General features: G+C 41.8%; 2 protein-coding genes across 4 annotated transcripts in view; both read right to left on the minus strand.

Moving 5' to 3' along the window:
* Positions 1-1,669: 1,669 nt before the first annotated feature.
* LOC129349438 (uncharacterized) lies at positions 1,670-9,935 on the minus strand. The gene is made up of 2 exons (XM_055012634.1): positions 9,931-9,935; positions 1,670-3,752 (listed from the first exon to the last, which is right to left on the minus strand). Exons 1-2 carry the CDS (start codon positions 9,933-9,935, stop codon positions 1,670-1,672), a joined length of 2,088 nt encoding a protein of 695 aa, XP_054868609.1.
* LOC111571153 (neural cell adhesion molecule L1.1-like) overlaps positions 6,439-18,266 on the minus strand; it is a 47,339-nt gene continuing 35,511 nt past the window's right edge. For 2 of the 3 annotated variants that reach the window (XM_055012828.1, XM_055012830.1), the window contains exons 25-27: positions 14,940-15,012; positions 14,214-14,225; positions 6,439-12,872 (exon numbers count right to left, since the gene is read on the minus strand). In XM_055012828.1, the coding sequence (XP_054868803.1) occupies positions 12,614-12,872; positions 14,214-14,225; positions 14,940-15,012 (344 nt within the window). In that variant the 3' untranslated portion in view covers positions 6,439-12,613. The remainder of the gene's footprint in view (positions 12,873-14,213; positions 14,226-14,939; positions 15,013-18,266) is intronic. The other variant, XM_055012829.1, reaches the window with a different exon arrangement.

The following is an 18,266-nucleotide window of genomic DNA, read 5'->3' on the forward strand; positions in this document are numbered from 1 at the left end:
AAAAACAAAAACACACAAAAACAAGACAAAATATTACAAGAATGAGACACAAAACAACAAAAAATGAGACAAATGACATGACACTAAATAAAAAAGATACAAAAAATTTGACAAAAACGTTACATTGCGACAAAAAAAATGACAAAAAAACAACAAAATAATACAAAAATGACACACAAAATGACAAAAGAACAATCTAGTATTTTACTTTATGATCCAAACAACTTTTCATGGTCTAGAAATGATATTAAATTTATAGTTTTACTAGAATCTGCAGTTAATGTCTTCTCTGGAATTTTTACTCTTTGAGGGCCGGATTGGACCTTCTAGAGGGCTGCTTTTGGCCCGCGGGCCACATGTTGGACACCCCTGGTTTATTTCTTAGCAGAGTCATGCTGCCCATAAAGCCGTTCCACTTTTACTGCTTGTTTATAGCGGCTAGATTAGTGTGTGCTCTGAGAAACCACCATAAAACAATCCTCTGAGCATCGCTGTCATCCAACATCTCCTCTGGATCGCTGCTATTCTTAGATCCAGGAGGAAAACGGGTTTTTCCTGTTAGCAGAGATTAAAATTAAACTGACGTCTTGGTTTCACGTTTGCATTTCTAACAAGAACGCCGTCCTTCTGCAGGTTTACAGGTTTATTAGTCTGAGCTTCTTTTATCTTCAGCTTCCTCAGTTCCAACCGCCTGGTGAGGAGTTCCAAGAGTTCATTTAACATGAATTAAAGCTTGTTGACAACTCAAGACTGTCACAAATCCTGGTGTGGATGGTGGTGAAACCCCCTCAGGAGGACTTCTAGCTGTTTATTAATGACCTGAGAATCCTAAATAAAGGGGTGAATGGGAGTAAAAACTGCCTGGCGAGGAGTCCTGAGTATTTATTTAACATGAATTATTGCTTGTTAATGAGCAGATACTCAGAAATGAAGGGGTGAATGGAGGTGAAACTGCCTGGTGAGGAGTCCCAGGAGTTATTTATCATGATTCTAACTTATGAAGGACCAGAGTTCCACAAATCAAAGTGTAAATAGGAGTAAAACTGACTGGAGAGGATTTCCAGGTGTTTAGTTAACATCAATTAAAAAGACTTACACAAAACAATAGATAGATAGATAGACAGACAGACAGATAGATAGACAGGTAGAGATAGATAGACAGATAGAGATAGATAGATAGATAGATAGATAGATAGATTAGATAGATAGATAGATAGATAGATAGATAGATAGATAGATAGATAGATAGATAGATAGATAGACAGATAGATAGATAGATAGACAGATAGATAGATAGACAGATAGATAGATAGATGGTTGAAGTGAACTACTGGGAGCTTGATCTAAGATCTTACTCTCTGACTGCAGCAGGAAGGAAGGACCTGCTGTATCTCTCCTTTAGAACCAGTCTGTCTCTGAAGGACCTCCAGTGATGGTTCTGGTTCCTGCAGGGGGTGGAGGTGTCCTCCATGATGGACAACATCTCTGTCATCATCCTCCTGTCTCCCACCTCCTCCACAGGATCCAGGGTTCAGCCCAGGACACAGCTGGCTTTCTGAACCACTTTATTCAGTCTCTTCCCGTCCTGCTCCAGCAGACCTCCATACAGGATGGATGATGCTCCTCAGAATCACAGAAGGTCCTCAGAAGTTTCCTGCACCTGGGATGTTCATAGGGACAAATTGGGGCAGGAAGGCCCTGTGGGGGAGGACAGGAGTGATGGTAGGAGGTCAGGAGGGGGATGTAGCGGGGGTGGTGCAGTCAGCAGGGTGAGCTGGACCGGGGGAGGGGCGACTGCAGGACTGGACCGGGGGAGGGGCAGCTGTAGGACTGGACCGGGGGAGGGGCGACTGCAGGACTGGACCGGGGGAGGGGCAGCTGTAGGACTGGACCGGGGGAGGGGCGACTGCAGGACTCGACCGGGGGAGGGGCGGCTGCAGGACTCGACCGGGGGAGGGGCGGCTGCAGGACTGGACCGGGGGAGGGATGAACTGGACGGGGGGAGGGGCAGCTGCAGGACTGGACCGGGGGAGGGGCGACTGCAGGACTGGACCGGGGGAGGGGCAGCTGTAGGACTGGACCGGGGGAGGGGCGACTGCAGGACTCGACCGGGGGAGGGGCGGCTGCAGGACTGGACCGGGGGAGGGGCGGCTGCAGGACTGGACCGGGGGAGGGATGAACTGGACGGGGGGAGGGGCAGCTGCAGGACTGGACCGGGGGAGGGGCGACTGCAGGGCTGGACCGGGGGAGGGATGAACTGGACGGGGGGAGGGGCAGCTGTAGGACTGGACCGGGGGAGGGGCGACTGCAGGACTGGACCGGGGGAGGGATGAACTGGACCGGGGGAGGGGCGACTGCAGGACTGGACCGGGGGAGGGGCGGCTGCAGGACTGGACCGGGGGAGGGGCAGCTGTAGGACTGGACCGGGGGAGGGCGAATGCAGGACTGGACCGGGGGAGGGCGACTGCAGGACTGGACCGGGGGAGGGGCGGCTGCAGGACTGGACCGGGGGAGGGGCAGCTGCAGGACTGGACCGGGGGAGGGATGAACTGGACCGGGGGAGGGGCAGCTGTAGGACTGGACCGGGGGAGGGCGACTGCAAGACTGGACCGGGGGAGGGCGACTGCAAGACTGGACCGGGGGAGGGGCGACTGCAGGACTGGACCGGGGAAGGGATGAACTGGACCGGGGGAGGGGCGACTGCAGGACTGGACCGGGGGAGGGGCGACTGCAGGACTGGACCGGGGGAGGGATGAACTGGACCGGGGGAGGGGCGACTGCAGGACTGGACCGGGGGAGGGCGACTGCAGGACTGGACCGGGGGAGGGGCAGCTGCAGGACTGGACCGGGGGAGGGGCGGCTGTAGGACTGGACCGGGGGAGGGCGACTGCAGGACTGGACCGGGGGAGGGGCGGCTGCAGGACTGGACCGGGGAGGGGCGGCTGAAGGACTGGACCGGGGGAGGGGCGGCTGCAGGACTGGACCGGGGGAGGGATGAACTGGACCGGGGGAGGGGCAGCTGTAGGACTGGACCGGGGGAGGGATGAACTGGACCGGGGGAGGGGCGGCTGCAGGACTGGACCGGGGGAGGGATGAACTGGACCGGGGGAGGGGCGGCTGCAGGACTGGACCGGGGGAGGGATGAACTGGACCGGGGGAGGGGCAGCTGTAGGAGTGGACCGGGGGAGGGATGAACTGGACCGGGGGAGGGGCGACTGCAGGACTGGACCGGGGGAGGGCGACTGCAGGACTGGACCGGGGGAGGGGCGACTGCAGGACTGGACCGGGGGAGGGGCGACTGCAGGGCTGGACCGGGGGAGGGGCAGCTGCAGGACTGGACCGGGGGAGGGCGACTGCAGGACTGGACCGGGGGAGGGATGAACTGGACCGGGGGAGGGCCGACTGCAGGACTGGACCGGGGGAGGGGCGACTGCAGGACTGGACCGGGGGAGGGATGAACTGGACCGGGGGAGGGGCGACTGTAGAACCGGACCGGGGGAGGGATGAACTGGACCGGGGGAGGGGCGGCTGTAGAACCGGACCGGGGGAGGGATGAACTGGACCAGGGGAGGGGCGGCTGCAGGACTGGACCGGGGGAGGGGCGGCTGCAGGACTGGACCGGGGGAGGGGCAGCTGCAGGACTGGACCGGGGGAGGGGCGGCTGTAGAACCGGACTGGGAGAGGGATGAACTGGACCGGGGGAGGGGCGGCTGTAGAACCGGACCGGGGGAGGTGTGGCTGGATGTTCACACCTGTTAAAGAAGCCGTTCAGGTCTTTCACTCAGTCCTGGTCCCTCTTCAGTTCAGTCCTGGGCTCTTTGTGGCCAGAGATGGTTTTCAGGCCTCTCCAGATCCCGCTGACATTATTCCTCCTCCATCTTCTTCCTGTAGCTGATGATGTATATAGATATATATAAAAAGATCCAGTATTTCTAACTCTGTGAAGCTCATGAACTGAGGGGTTAATGGTGATAAAACTGCTTTGTGAGGAGTTCCAGATGTTTATCTAACATGAAATGAAGCCAACCCTTCCAGACTCACATGAATCAGGGAGTGAACAGAGGTGAAACTACCTGGGGAAGGATGTCAGGACAGCACTGTGTGTCATAATGGGTTAATGTTTCTTTGAAATGACTCGAAACCTGTTCAGAGCAACTCAAAATTTGTCCAAAAAATGTCCAAATTGATTTGAAATTCGTCCAAAATGACAAACTTTTACAGAATAAATTTAAAAATGGTCCAAAATGTCAAATCACAACCAGACAAACTGTGTCTCCTTTTCGTTTCCTGGTGTGGCAGAACTATTCTTCACTAAATGCCTTCATTAAGTGTAATTGACCACAGGGACACACTGATACCTGGAATACTTCCTGCTCTACTGCATTCCACCTCATCAAAGCCTCACCTGATACCTCACACCTGTCATTAGGTTTCATTGACATGAGAGCAGGAAGAAGAATAATTCCTCCTCTCAAATGCACTTAAATCCCTAAATGAATTAAGTTTACACACATGGACATGTTTTTGTAACACCCCCTTGTGGCCACAGGAGGCACCGTTCAGCAGCTCTACAGACTAGTTGGTGAGTGTTGGAAGCACAGACTGAATAATAAATCTTTATTATACAGTCTGTGGTTGGAAATAGCTTTAATCTGTAGCCTTAGCTTAGCATAAGGCTGGAAACAGGGCTAGCAGCTAGCTCACAATGCTCTGCCTTGTTTCCTTTGTCTTTTTCTACAACAAATGAATTAAAATTTGTTCAAAATGACTTGAAATTCAAGTTTACAGACCTTTATATGCACAAAAAAGCAGCTCTGTATCACAGCAAAGAAAAGAGGAAAGACTTTGTTAAGATATGGAGCGCTTAATGTGTTTATTGTGTCTATAGGTCACACTAACTTTGACTAAATGTGTCCAGAATGACTTAAAACTCATTGAAAGTGTCACAAAAAGTAAAAAAAAAAAACTGTCTAAATATGTCAAATTAAAGTTAAAGTATGCCCAAAATGACAAAAGTTGTCTGGAATGATTAGAAAAATATCAAAAGTAAAAAATATTGTCCAAAATGACAAAAAGAAATGTCAAAAATGACTTCAATTTACATTAAATGTCTAAAATAACTGAAAATTGTCCAAAATGATAAAAAAAGGCCTTGAAATTATTTTCAAAAATAACAAGCATAGTTCAGAAAGACTCAGAAAACTGTCCAAAGTTACAAAACTTGTCCAGTGATTAAAATAATGCATCAAGTGTCTTGATATTCTCTAAAAATGACTCAGAAAAGTTCAAATTTACCAAGAAAAAAAGCCAAAAATGTCAAAAAATCTCATACATCTAAAATTAATCAGAATTTGTCTAAAAGGCCAAAAGAGAATGAAAATGACTTCAATTTGCAATAAGTGTCTAAAATAACTGAAAAAAAGGCACAGAAATATTGATTAAAATGACAAAAATTTTCCAAAATGACAACAAAGAAATGTCAAAAATGACTTCAGCTGACATTAAATGTCTATAAAAAATTGAAAATTGTCTTAAATGAAAGAAAGGCAAAAAAAATTTTCAAAAATGACAAAAATTTTTTCAAAATAACTCTGTCCAACTGTCCAAAATTACAAAACATGTCCAGTTGATTCAAAAATGCATAAAATTACTTCATATTCTCTAAAAATGACTCAAAAAAGTCCAAATTTATTTGTCAACAAAAATTTCACACAAAATGATTTGTCTAAAATTAATCAGAATTTATCCAAAGTGATAATAAAAGAATTGCTGAAAATTATTTCAATTTACAATAAATGTCTACAAATTTTTTTAAATTGTCCTAAATGAGAAAAAAGGCTTCAAAAATATTTTTAAAAATGGCAAAAGAGAAACTGAGAAAATGACTTCAGTTTACATTAAATGTCTAAAATAACTAAAAATTGTCCTAAATGACAATAAAGGCCTTGAAATTATTTTTTAAAAATGACAAAACATGTCTAGTGATTTTTTTAAAATGCACAAAATGATGTGATATTCTCTAAAAACGACTCAAAAAAGTCCATATTTACCAACAAAAATGCCCAAAAAAATCTCGTACGAAATAATTTGTCTAAAATTAGTCCAAATTTGACCAAAATGACTCAAAATGTATTTAAAAAATAACAAAAAAAATGTCCCAAATGACAAAAAAATTGTCCAATATGACAAGAAATGTCCAAAATGACTCAAAATGTGCTGAAAAATGACAAAAAAATGTCACAATGACTGGTAAAATGTCCAGTATAACGAAAAACAGCTTTACACGTGTGAAATGACTTTATAAACCTGCCCAGGAATGAAATATTACATGTAAATTGCATTCCCTGAAGCCTGAACTGAACTTCTTGAGGCCTACAGATCATTTTTAACTCCACAGAATAAAATAAATGAATAGAATGAAGGAAGGAGGCATGAGGGTTGAGGATATGCGTCGTCCACGTTTATTATTAGTTGACAGTCTGGTTAGTTGTCGGATACAGAACAGAACAAACAAGCAGCTACAACATCAGCACACTTCCGTCCTGCAACACTTCCTGCTGATTGGCTCGCTGATTACATCATCGATGACATGCTGACGTCCCAGTAGTTCTGCTGCTGCTGCTGTTGTTGTTGTTAGCAGTTTGGTTATTGTTTATACCTAAAGTTTTTTGTCTTTTTTAGTGTTTTTTAGCAGTTTTTTTATGTTGTGTTTTTTTTATTTAGTATTTCTTCCCCCAACGTGTTGGTATGTATAAAAGAAGGCTGCGACGGACAGACAGACAGACAGACAGACAGACAGACAGACAGACAGACAGACGGCTATACAAACAGTCAGCATCGGCGTCGAGGAGCAGTGTCAAGGCCTGGAGACGGTCGTCAAGGCAACGGGTTGAGACGACGAAAGAATTAATGAAGAGATTATTACCGCTAACAAAACATAAAGATGCGTCTTTCTCTGTTCATTTTCCTTTCTGACACTAAATCCCATGAAAAATGACCCAAAACTTCATCCGACTTTACAAAACGGATCCGGAATGACTACGGAAGTGAACGAAATGATTTAAAAATGCTCCAGAATGACTCCAAAACTTGTCTGGAATCACCAAAACATTGTCCAAAATGGCAAAAGAGACCTAAAATTGTTTAAATAACGTATGAATGATTAAGAAACTGGTCTAAAAATGAAAAAATGTGTCCAGAATGACAGAAAAGACATTTTAAAAAAAGGTAAAAATGACTTAGAAATTGTCCAAAAAGACTCAAAAAATTGTCAGAAATGACTTCAAATTCGTGCCAAATGACTGTAAACCTGTTGATAGTGGTTTAAAAATGGTCCCGCAACAAGAAATAGTGTCAGCATTTTCCTGCTTTCATTTAACATCTTTCCGATTTTTGGCATATTTTTCTATTTTTTTTCACAAAATCCCATGAAAATAACAAAAAACAGCGTTTAAAAAATGCTTTGGTTCATTTCTATTTCTTTCAACTTAATCATAATCTTTGGGGGCGGAGCTAAGCCCAGGATGTAGCAACGGTGCCCCTTTAGAAAAAAAAGTAAAAATAACTTTGAAATTGTCCAAAATGACTCAAAAGCTTGTCTGAAATGACCAAATTTGTTTAGAACTACCAAAAATATTGTCCAAAATGACAAAAGAGACCCAAATAATTTAAATAAAGTACAAATGACTAAAAAAAAAAAAAAACTTGTCTAAAAATGACTAAATGTGTCCGGAATGACAAAAAAATGTCACAAATGATCACAGAAAGGTAAAAATGACATAGAAATTGTCCAAAATGACTCAAAAAATTGTCAAAGATGACTTGAAATGTGTGCAAAATGACTGTAAACCTTTCAAGAATGATTTAAAAATGGTCCCAATCCTACATTTCTTTTGTCACTAAATCCCATAAAAAAAAAAAAAAAAAAAAAAAACAGTGCTCTGGTTAATTTCACCAAACCGCAATATTTGGGGGCGGAGCTAAGCCAAAGATGCTGCAACGGTGCCCCTTCAAAATAATGACGTGGAAATACTTTGGTTTTCTGCAACATTTGAAAGTAGGGAGTGGAGAACTGTCAAGAAAACTAGCAGGAATGCTTTAATGCACCTTAAACATTCAGAATAACTTTAGATTTTAAGCGCAGAGGTTGTTGTTGGCAATTTTGTAAACAGGAACACGTAGAAATGTTAAGTTTATACCTTCAAATTACCTTGAAATGACTGTAAACCTGTTGAGAATGGTTTAAAAATGATCCCTAACTTAGAAAAAGTCAAATAAGTTGTGTTTGTGGTTGTGTTTTGTTGAAAAAGTGGAGTGTAAACTTTGCAAATTTCAGTTTGTGTTCCGCAGTTTGAGCCTGTTCTGTTCCTCAGTAGTTCCTGTGCTGAAATCTGAAGTTGATGTGGTTGTAGTTTCAGAAATGATTTGAAAATAGGTGTTTATTCTGACAGTTTCAGTATAAAACAACCAGGTTAGAATTGTTTAATGTGCTGTAAATACCAGCTTTTTATATAGTTTCACTGCAGAAAAATCACAAGAACCGGAGAACCAGAAGCTGAAAATAGAAGCAACAGATGGTGAGACATCAGAAATGTCTGGTTTTGGTCTGTTCATGGGATTTGCTGCCAATAAGAACCCGACATCAGAGGAAGCGATCGTCTCTTCGGTCCCGTTCTGCTCCTCCGACATTAAAACTTTAAACACAACCGTTCCACTCTTCTTTTCGTCATTTATTGAGTTCAGTTTAGTTTTTTCTACTAGCAGAACAGCTGTCTGAAGGCAACCAGATCAAACCCTCTCAGAAACAACGTCCTGCAGGAGAGAACCTGCGTATAAACGTCGACATTTATGCCATAACTTCTCAATAACTCTTATTATCTGCTAAGCGCTATGAGGGAGGTGGGTGGAGGGAGGGAGGTTCTGCTATGGTTCTAGTCTGTTCTAAACGTCTAGAGGGGAAACCTAAGAGGAGACGGCTCATCATAGAAACAAAAAAAAAATTACAATTTGATCATCTTATATAAAAAGAAGCAATGGAAATAATAAAAAATGACAATCTCAAGGTTCTATTTACATTCAGAGAACATCAGGTTTGGGTCGGCTCCTCGTCTTCCTCCGACTCTCCTCCAGAGGGTTCGTTTTGCTACCGAGGATCGACCCTCCATGTTGAGTCCAGGCTTCGTGTGTGTGTGCATCGGTGTGTGCATCGGTGTGTACACGTGTGTTCGTGGTGTGTTTGTGGTTGTAAACGGAGCAGTGAAAACATGAAAAATGGCGACATCTGGTGGCCAAACCCGGTACAGCAGTGGAATGGACAAACTGAATCCTGGTCTGCTCAATAAAGAAAGCCCCGAGTTCAAAGCTAATAAATGCTAGCCTCAGTAGCCGTGTTTCCATGACGAATTATCACGTGGTGCGATGGAAAAGTTCTGTGACTAGCTCATGTGTATGTAGTGGCTCATTATTACGAGTTTGTAACATTAGCTAGCAGTAGCTATCCTGCTTCAGGAGGCAACATAGCATCGTGTTATTAACATTAGGACCTGTTTTGCACAACTTTGTTAAGAACATTTAGCATCGTGGCGACCAGATGTGGGTCTGCAGCTACCACCAACAGAACAAAGAGCAGTCTTCAAGACCGGAGAAGGAAAACCAAGACATCGATGGTTGTTTTCGTCCTCTGGAGTCGCTGTGTAGACGTGGAGTTCTGCTGTAACAACTAGGGTACTCTACTGTGACTTCTTCAAAAGTAAATTCAAGTTTACGGGTCGGTGTTTGATACAGTTTAGGAGATTTAGGTGGTTTTTGACTTGATTATAGACTGGAACTTCCAGGAAGTGAACAAGTGTTACAGGAGCACTGGGAGCAGAGCAGCGCTACACAAGAAGATGAATTTGTCCAGGATGGTGGCCAAGTTTACATCAAGCTCACCTCATATTGCGTTAAAGAAAGCTTTTACGCTTGCTTTTGACTTTTTCTAGAAACAGTTCATGGGAGATGGGAACAACTTTTCGCAACTTTTTCTTCTTCTTTGAGTGTTTTTAGTGGCAATAAACAAGTTTCTTCTACTCTGCTCATTTCAGCGCCCCCTTCAGGCGACACTAGGCTGCTTCATTGGTTCACTCCAACGCAGTTAATGGAAAAAAGCCTATATCTTGGTGACATTTCAACGTTTTGCTTCATATTTTTTGGATAATTAAATGGAAACACGGCTACTGTTGAGCTATTTCCGCTTCAGAAGGAGGATAAAGTTTTGAGCTTTGAGCGTAACGTCACAACCTGGACTGTAACTCATAAAACATGAGCAAATGAAGAAAATATCGTCAGTTTAACAACAGCAATTGTTTATGTAGTTTTTGTTCTCAGTTTTCTTCGCTTTCTATATTAATGTTTCATTAAGTCGCAGCTCTCAAAGCTCTTCCGGATCCTTCAGATTCACCTGCTGAGCAAACAGGTGCATGATGGGAAAGCGAGTGTTTTTAAGGAGGAAACGGATGACCGACCGACAGAAAGAGGAAGAAGAGGAGGCTCAACTCTTAAGGCAACATTTCTCCCGTCACTGCGGGACGAAGAGCTCGAACAATCGCACAAAACAAACCACCAGCAGTCGCGCAGCAAACATCGACGAAAGGATTCAGAAAATACACCTCGAGGCCGACATGCACCGGACGCGTCAATAAATAGCAGAATCGTTCCAGACACATGCACACAAACACAAATAAATAGCCCAAAAAAACAAGGAGAGCTGAAGAACTGTATAAAAACCATTGAAACGAGTTAATGGAACTAAATGCTTGTACGAGATGACGTCACAGATGAAGGATGGATTCCCTTTTTCTTCCTCTCCTGAGCCAAGCTGCACCAGCTGATCAGAAAACCTTCCAAGTTTTACTGCTTTTTACTTTCAACTGCATGGATTTGGACGCACCAGTCGAACACTAGTGAAGCTTTTCAAGAATCTGTAAACTTGAACGCGCAAACAAACCAAAACTGAAGGCAAATGAGGTCAAAACTGAGTTAAAATTTGAAGTTTTTTAATTATTTTACAATAAAGATGATAATTGTTTGTGATAAAGAAACTCTGGTTAGTTACGGCTAGCTAAAAGTTTTGTTAGCAGAAGATTTCATGTGATTAAATCACTTTTAAATCATATATTTAAATGCATTTAATTGAAAACACAGTTTATATTCTGTTATCATGATTTATATCATGTACAACATTTTTCCAACCTTTTCTGAAACCCACAATGAGCTTTATTTAACCCCATAAACTCCAGAATTTGCACAATTTTTAAAAATATGACAAATATTCCAAAAAATAAAAGAAAAACTAATTTTCTGTAGCTCTAAACCAGTCAAATAAACCTGCAGTAATGAAGCTAGGTGTGTTTCATCTGTCTACATTCTTGTTTATCGCACTTTAAAAACAACTTTAACTTCCTGTATTACGAATAAAGCAGCAGCCGAATCGATTCGTAGAAAGAAGGTAAGTGATTGATGCTAACAGCTAACTAGCCTAGCTTAGCTTAGCGGCCGCCAATTCTGAGTGAAATTTACCAGATTTTATTTGATCAAACTGCCTTTAAATGTTATATTTAAATACTTTTAATGAAAGGTGAAGTAAATAAATACGGATATTTGTCCAAATGAGCAGGAACATATTTCTAATTGTTTGGAGTTGCTGTGTTTTTCCTGAAATAGTTTTAGGTTATTTAAAGCAATTTTTAGTTTTCTTTCATTTAAGTCAGTGATGATAATCTACTATTAGCTCCAAAGGGCAAAAAATTAAGATTTCTGATTTTTAAATGACATCTTCCATCATTTAAGTGCTTTAAATTGTTGTTTTATTTTTGTATAACACTAAGCTATGGTTGCTAAAAGCTAATTAGCCTAGTTTAGCAGGTTAGCAGAGGCTGATTTAATGTGATTAAACAACCTTTAAATCATATATGTGAATGCAGTTAATTAAAAATACAGTTACTGAACAACATTGTGTGTTCAAATGATATTCATAAAGAATAATTTTAGTGTTTTTCCTCAAACAATTCGCGCTTTAGGTTATTTTAATCAATTGTTTTTTCATTTTAAGTCAGTGACGATGATTAATAATCAGCCTTAAACAATAAAAACTTTGGGCTTCAATAATATTTTCCGTCTTTTCGGTGCTTCAAACTGTTGTTTTTACTCCCAACCTCAGACCTAGTTTGTTTTTTCAGTTTAAGCCAGTGGTAATAATTTAAAATCAGCCTCGAATAATTAAGAAAAATGAAGATTTCTGAGTTGTAGTTGATATTTTCCTCCTTTAAAGTGTTGCTTTATTCCTGTATAAGTTTGCAGATTGTAGGTTTGTTAGAAACATTCAGTAACTAGTGTTGTTTTGGTGCAACCTGCAGTAAGTTGTGGTTGGAGTTTGTGGTGAGCTGGTGCAGCCGTCCGTCCAACAGGAGGACCATCTGATCTCATGAGTTTGTATCTGTGTGTGTTTTCAGTGTAGAAAGGCGAGACGTCCTGTAAACGGCTGGAATGTACTGAGACCGGCAGTGATCAGGTGGTCTGTCCTTCCCGTTCTACGTGGATGTGTGTGTGGTGTTGTGTAGTCGTTGTGTGTCGGCGTCTAGCTGGGCCGGTTGAGGATGCTCGACATGGACGGGGCGATGGGGGGAGGCGGGGCGGCGTTGACGGGGGAGGCGGGGCCGGAGCTCTCGTTGCCATGGGGAACGGGCCCACGGCCGCTGTACTGGCCGATGAAGGAGCCGTCCTCGTTGAACTGGATGTCCACGCTGTCGCCGTACTCGGCCAGGGAGTCGTCGCTGCCCAGCTTGCTCTCGTTGCAGAGAGACGGCTGACTGTCGGAGCGCTTCTCGTCGCCGTCGCTGCAGGGAAACAAGAAAAACCGTCAGAAAGTCTCACGTAAAAGAGTCAAAAAATGGAAGCGGGATGTATAGTTTCAGCGTCAAGATGTGAACCAGTCGAATTGGTGGAAGCAAAACAAAGAACATGGATGGTTTAATGTGTTTCTATAGTTCATGCTAACATTGAAATCACCCTTTTAGACAAAAAAAAGTCAAAAAATACTTAATATCTAAAATGACTTAATTTTTTGGTGCAAAATGACTCAAAACTTGTCCAGAATTAGTACGTTTGTCCAGAATCACAAAAGACTTTATTCAAAATAACAAAAATGTTCAAATTTACTAAAAACGTATCTGAAATGACTTGAAACTTGCCCAGGATTAAATATAAAGGGTCCAAAATGACTAAGATTGGGATTTATAGTTTCAGCGTCATGATGTAAAACAGTCCCTTTGGTCAAAAATATACACACAGCAACTTGAATTAGTTTCTATTGTCTTAGTTCATGGCTTGATGAATGGCCACGTTTGACTACAGCTGCTGACTCCTCTGATCCAGTTTAAATAGAACCCATTAGATCCACCAATAACCCCAAGAACACCAAACTTACCATCAAGCATGGAGGTGGCAGTATCATGCTCTGTGGATCTGGAGCTTTACACAAAGTAAATGAAATAATGAAGAAGGAGGATCACCTCCACATTCTTCAGGAAAACCTAAAACCATCAGCAGAAGGTTGATCTTGGACACAGTTGGATGTTTCAACCAGACAATGAGCCCAAACACACATCAGACGTGGTAAAGAAATGGTTCCATCAGGCTAGAATGAAGGTTCTAGACTGGTCTCCCCAAAGTCCTGACTTAGACCCATCAAGAACCTGAGGACTGATGAAGAAACAAGTCTGAAGTTTAGTTGAACTGGACTAAACTTGTGTTTCTGACTCAGACTTGAGTCAGTTGAACTGATAGTAAAATGATACTGCCACCTTCATGCTTGACAGTAGCTATAGTGTCCAGAGGAGTCTAACATAAACCAGAAGAACCAAACTGAGGTGAAGTTTAACCAAATAGATTTACTGTTTATATATTTTTGACCCAGCAGATGGCAACTAAAGACTAAATGATAAACATGGTCTTTATAAATGGATGAAAACTTTGGTTCATGACTGTGCATGAAAACTGAACAAATCCAGGAGTCCCTTTACATTCTACATATTTTTCACAAGAACTGTAAAAACAAAACACAACCCCCTCAAAAAAACCTCCACCAGCTGACAGTCACACAGTTAACCTCCTAGTTTAATGAAATGTGATGAAACGTCGTCACAACCCAGAAACATGCATCAGGTTCAGGTCCTCACCTCTCTAGAGATCTGCAGGCGTTAAAGGAAGAAAGAAAAGTGAGATAAAAGACTGCGAGAACCAACAAACAAGCAGCTGAAACTGTTACTGCAAGAAAATAAATGTCCAAAATGACTCAAATTCAAGTTTGTAAACCTTTATATCCATAAAAAGAAATAAAAAATGGGCCAAAATGATTTTTTTTTTAAAAAAATGTCCAAAATGAGTCAGAAAAATGTCCAAAATGATGCAAAGAAAATTTTCAAAATTACTTTACATTTATACATTAAAGTTTGCAGACATTTTTTTAAATAGTCAAATAATGGTCTCAAATGGCAAAAAATGTTCAAACTAACTCTAAATTTGTTTGAAATGACTCAAAACCCATCTAAAATGACTAAAAATTACATTAACATTACCAAAAAACAGTCCAAAATACATAACATTTGGCCAATATGGCATGAAATTTGCCCAGAATTAATCAAAAATTGTCCAAAAACACAAAATAATAAAATTACTTTGTCCATAAATGTTAATCTGCAGACGTGTGTGTCCATAAAAACAACTCAAAATGACCTAAAATGACTGTTCAAAAAGACTTAAAACATCGTCAAAATCACAGAAGAAAGTTCAGAATGACTTAAACTTTGTCCTAAATGGAGGAAAGTCAGAAACCTAAAAACATTTCTTTAATATCTTCATATTTCCAGGATTCTCTGGAAACAGTAAAACCAGGTGGGACTCACCTGTACTCTCCAAACGTCTCGTCTTTCATCGGCCGAGCCTCAGAGTCGACCTCCTTGTCCTCTTTGTCCTTCACTGTGGGGAACATGCAGCCATCAGAGTCTGGACAACATTAAACTCTACAAAAGCTCACCTGAGCGAGGATTTACCTGGCTATTTGTATTAAAGCTCAAAAATGTCAAAAATGAGATAAAATGCCAAAAATGGGACACAAAATGTCAGAAATGAGACACACAATGACACAAACAAAAAACAAGACATAGAAAAGGCCAAAAACAAGATTTTAAAAAAATGTCAAAAATGAGAAAAAAATGTCAAAAATGAGCTAAAAATGACGAACCAAGATTAAAACTGCCAAAAATAAGATCAAAAATGCTAAAAATGAAACAATGCCTAAAATGAGATTAAAATGAGATAAAAGATGTCAAAAATTTGATTACATTTTTTAAAAAATGAAATAAAAATGCCAAAAATGAGATTGAAAATGTAAAAAATTAGATAAACATGCCAATAATTAGATCAAAAATGCCCAAAATTTGATAAAAAACGCCAAAAATTTGATTTTAAAAAAATGTCAAAAACAAGATAAAGAAATGCAAAAAATTAGATTAGGAAGGACTTCCAGGTCACCAAGGGATGGCAGCTTAGCGCGTGGCTCCCCGACCAAAAACAAGAAATTGCCCCACAAAAAAGCCAAGTAATACCGATAAATACTACTGTTATATATTTCTCAGAAAGGGGAGAAGATGGCTCCTAAGAAAAGTAAACCAGCGAATTCAGCAACGGATCTGCGGCTGAACGAAGAAGTTAATGCTAATGCTAGCTCCATCGCTGCTAACCTGGGAGGAGACGAGGCAGGTGAGCCTGAAACGGAGGTGACGAACAACATGATACTCAAAGAACTTCGTGAATACAGGCAAGAAATAAAGACGGAGTTTGCAAAGACAAATTCCAGACTGAATGAAGCCAAAAAAAAGAATCGAAGGAAACGAGGAAAAGTTACAAGACATTGAAGAAGTCGTTGTGGAAATGCGAAGAATACAAGAACAACTTCAGGAGAAATTAAGGGATCTAGAATGCAGATCCAGGAGAGAGAACATCAGGATTTACGGAATTCCTGAGCAAAAAGAACAGAGCCCAAAGACAATGATTTCATTCATAGAGAAACTGCTCAGAGAAAACCTGTCCATCCCCTGCCTAACCCTAACCCTAACCCTAACCCTACTATGGATCTGCAGATACAGAGGGCTCACCTGGCCCTCGCCTCACAGCCCCCACCTGGAGCCACACCCAGATCTATTGTTGTTACATTTCAGAGCTTTGTAGTGAAAGAAGAAGTTATCCGTCTGGCATGGCGCAAGAAAGGCTTTACTGTGGATGGCAACAAGATAAGCTTGGATCATGATTACGCTCCTGCCATTCTGCACAAACGTAAAGCATATGCCGAGGCGCGACGAGTCCTCAAAGAAAATCAGATACGTTTTCAGACTCTTTATCCTGAGAGTTCAGTCTGAAGAAGGGCAGGTAACTTACGGCACAGCGGAGGAGGCGACAGCGGACATGGCGAGTCGGTGAAAGTGATCTAGCAGCCAGCGACTTTTGGAAAGGATTCAGCGAGGAACCTGGCAGCAGGTGCGGACCAACACAACTGGGAAGACGAAGAACTTCAAGCAAAAACTGCTAGTTTTCAGGTGCACAACAGCGGAGGAAATGGGGTAACTTTTGACTCTGTATAAATACAAATAAGAAATAAAGGAGGCCATTTTATGGACAAAGAACAATTCAAATTTTGGTCGGAGGTAAGGGACAATAAGAGGACACTGAACTGACTACATGGCTGACGTCATAGTGGACAGCCCTCGAGCACATTGGAGGCGTAGAGGCTATACCTCAAACCAGCAACTGGTCAGTAAATGGACCTCAGGGTGGGAAGGAAGTAATGGTTGAGACCTGTTCAGGGTTCATGAGGCTGGGTCTTCTTTTTTGTTTCTGTTCTATGTTGTTAATAAGGGAGCGCTTACAAGAAACTCACACTAAAGGTATATATATATGCAAGGAGAGCCGGTTGAAATAGTTTCGTTCAATGTAAATGGAGTTTTGAACCCTATAAAGAGGAGTAAAATTTTGACAAAACTAAAAAGAGAAAAGGCACAGATAGCCTTCCTTCAAGAAACTCTGTTCCCAAACAAAAGTGGTGCTCTTCAGTCCCTCACAAACTGCATCAATGACATCAAGTCATGGCTGGGAAAAAATTTCCTCCATCTAAATGAGGACAAGACTGAGTTCATTTTATTTGGTGACAATGTTCTTGTGGCTTCGGACTCTGTGTGTTCAAAGCTAAAACCGTCTGTAAAGAACCTTGGGGTTACTTTTGACAGCAGTTTTACATTCGTCAAACAGATCGACAACGTGGTCAGAGCGAGTTTTTATCAATTACGTCTTTTATCTAAAGTAAAGCCTTTTTTAAATCGCACCGACCTTGAAAGGACTATTCATGCTTTTATCAGCTCACGAATAGACTATTGCAACGCTCTTTATGTTGGTGTTTCCCAGTCAGCCCTGAGCCGCCTCCAGTTGGTGCAAAATGCTGCAGCCCGTTTCCTGACGAACACTTCAAGGCTTCAGCACATCACCCCGGTCCTCTTTTCCCTCCACTGGCTTCCAGTTTCTGTTAGGATAGATTTTAAAATTTTGCTTTTCGTTTTTAAAGCCCTCAACGGCCTTGCGCCTATTTATTTAACGGAACTTCTTTCTGTCCGAAACCCTGACAGGGCATTAAGGTCCTCTAAACAGCTGTTTCTGGAAGTCCCTAGGACCAGGTACAAACACTGGGGTGATCGAGCCTTTTCAGTCGCTGGACCAAGACTTTGGAACTAACTGCCTCCTGACATGCGCACCATCACTGACTTTGGCTTTTTCAAAGCCCGACTCAAAACACATCTTTTCAGACTGGCTTTTAATACTCAGTAATGCGGGGACATTTTATTTTATCTTATTTTATTTTGATTTTATTTGTTGACATGTGTTCTATTGTTCCTTTCTTTTAATTTGCTTTTATTCTAATTTTATTGTTTGATTTTAACTGGAAAGCACTTTGGTCACCTTTGAGTGTTGTAAAGTGCTCTATAAATAAATCTTGATTGATTGATTGATTGATTGATTGATTGAACTCACTTGAATCAGTCTGAGCACGCTAAACTAAAAAGGCAGGGCTTTAAGTTTGTATTCTCCTCGTCTTACAAAGCAGGGTCTCAGAGACGGGCAGCAATACTGATTTCAAACTCTCTTTAACGATGAACATATATCAGAATTACAAGATGAGGAAGGAA

Source organism: Amphiprion ocellaris, chromosome 8, assembly GCF_022539595.1.
Source record: "Amphiprion ocellaris isolate individual 3 ecotype Okinawa chromosome 8, ASM2253959v1, whole genome shotgun sequence".
Lineage (NCBI taxonomy): Eukaryota > Metazoa > Chordata > Actinopteri > Pomacentridae > Amphiprion > Amphiprion ocellaris.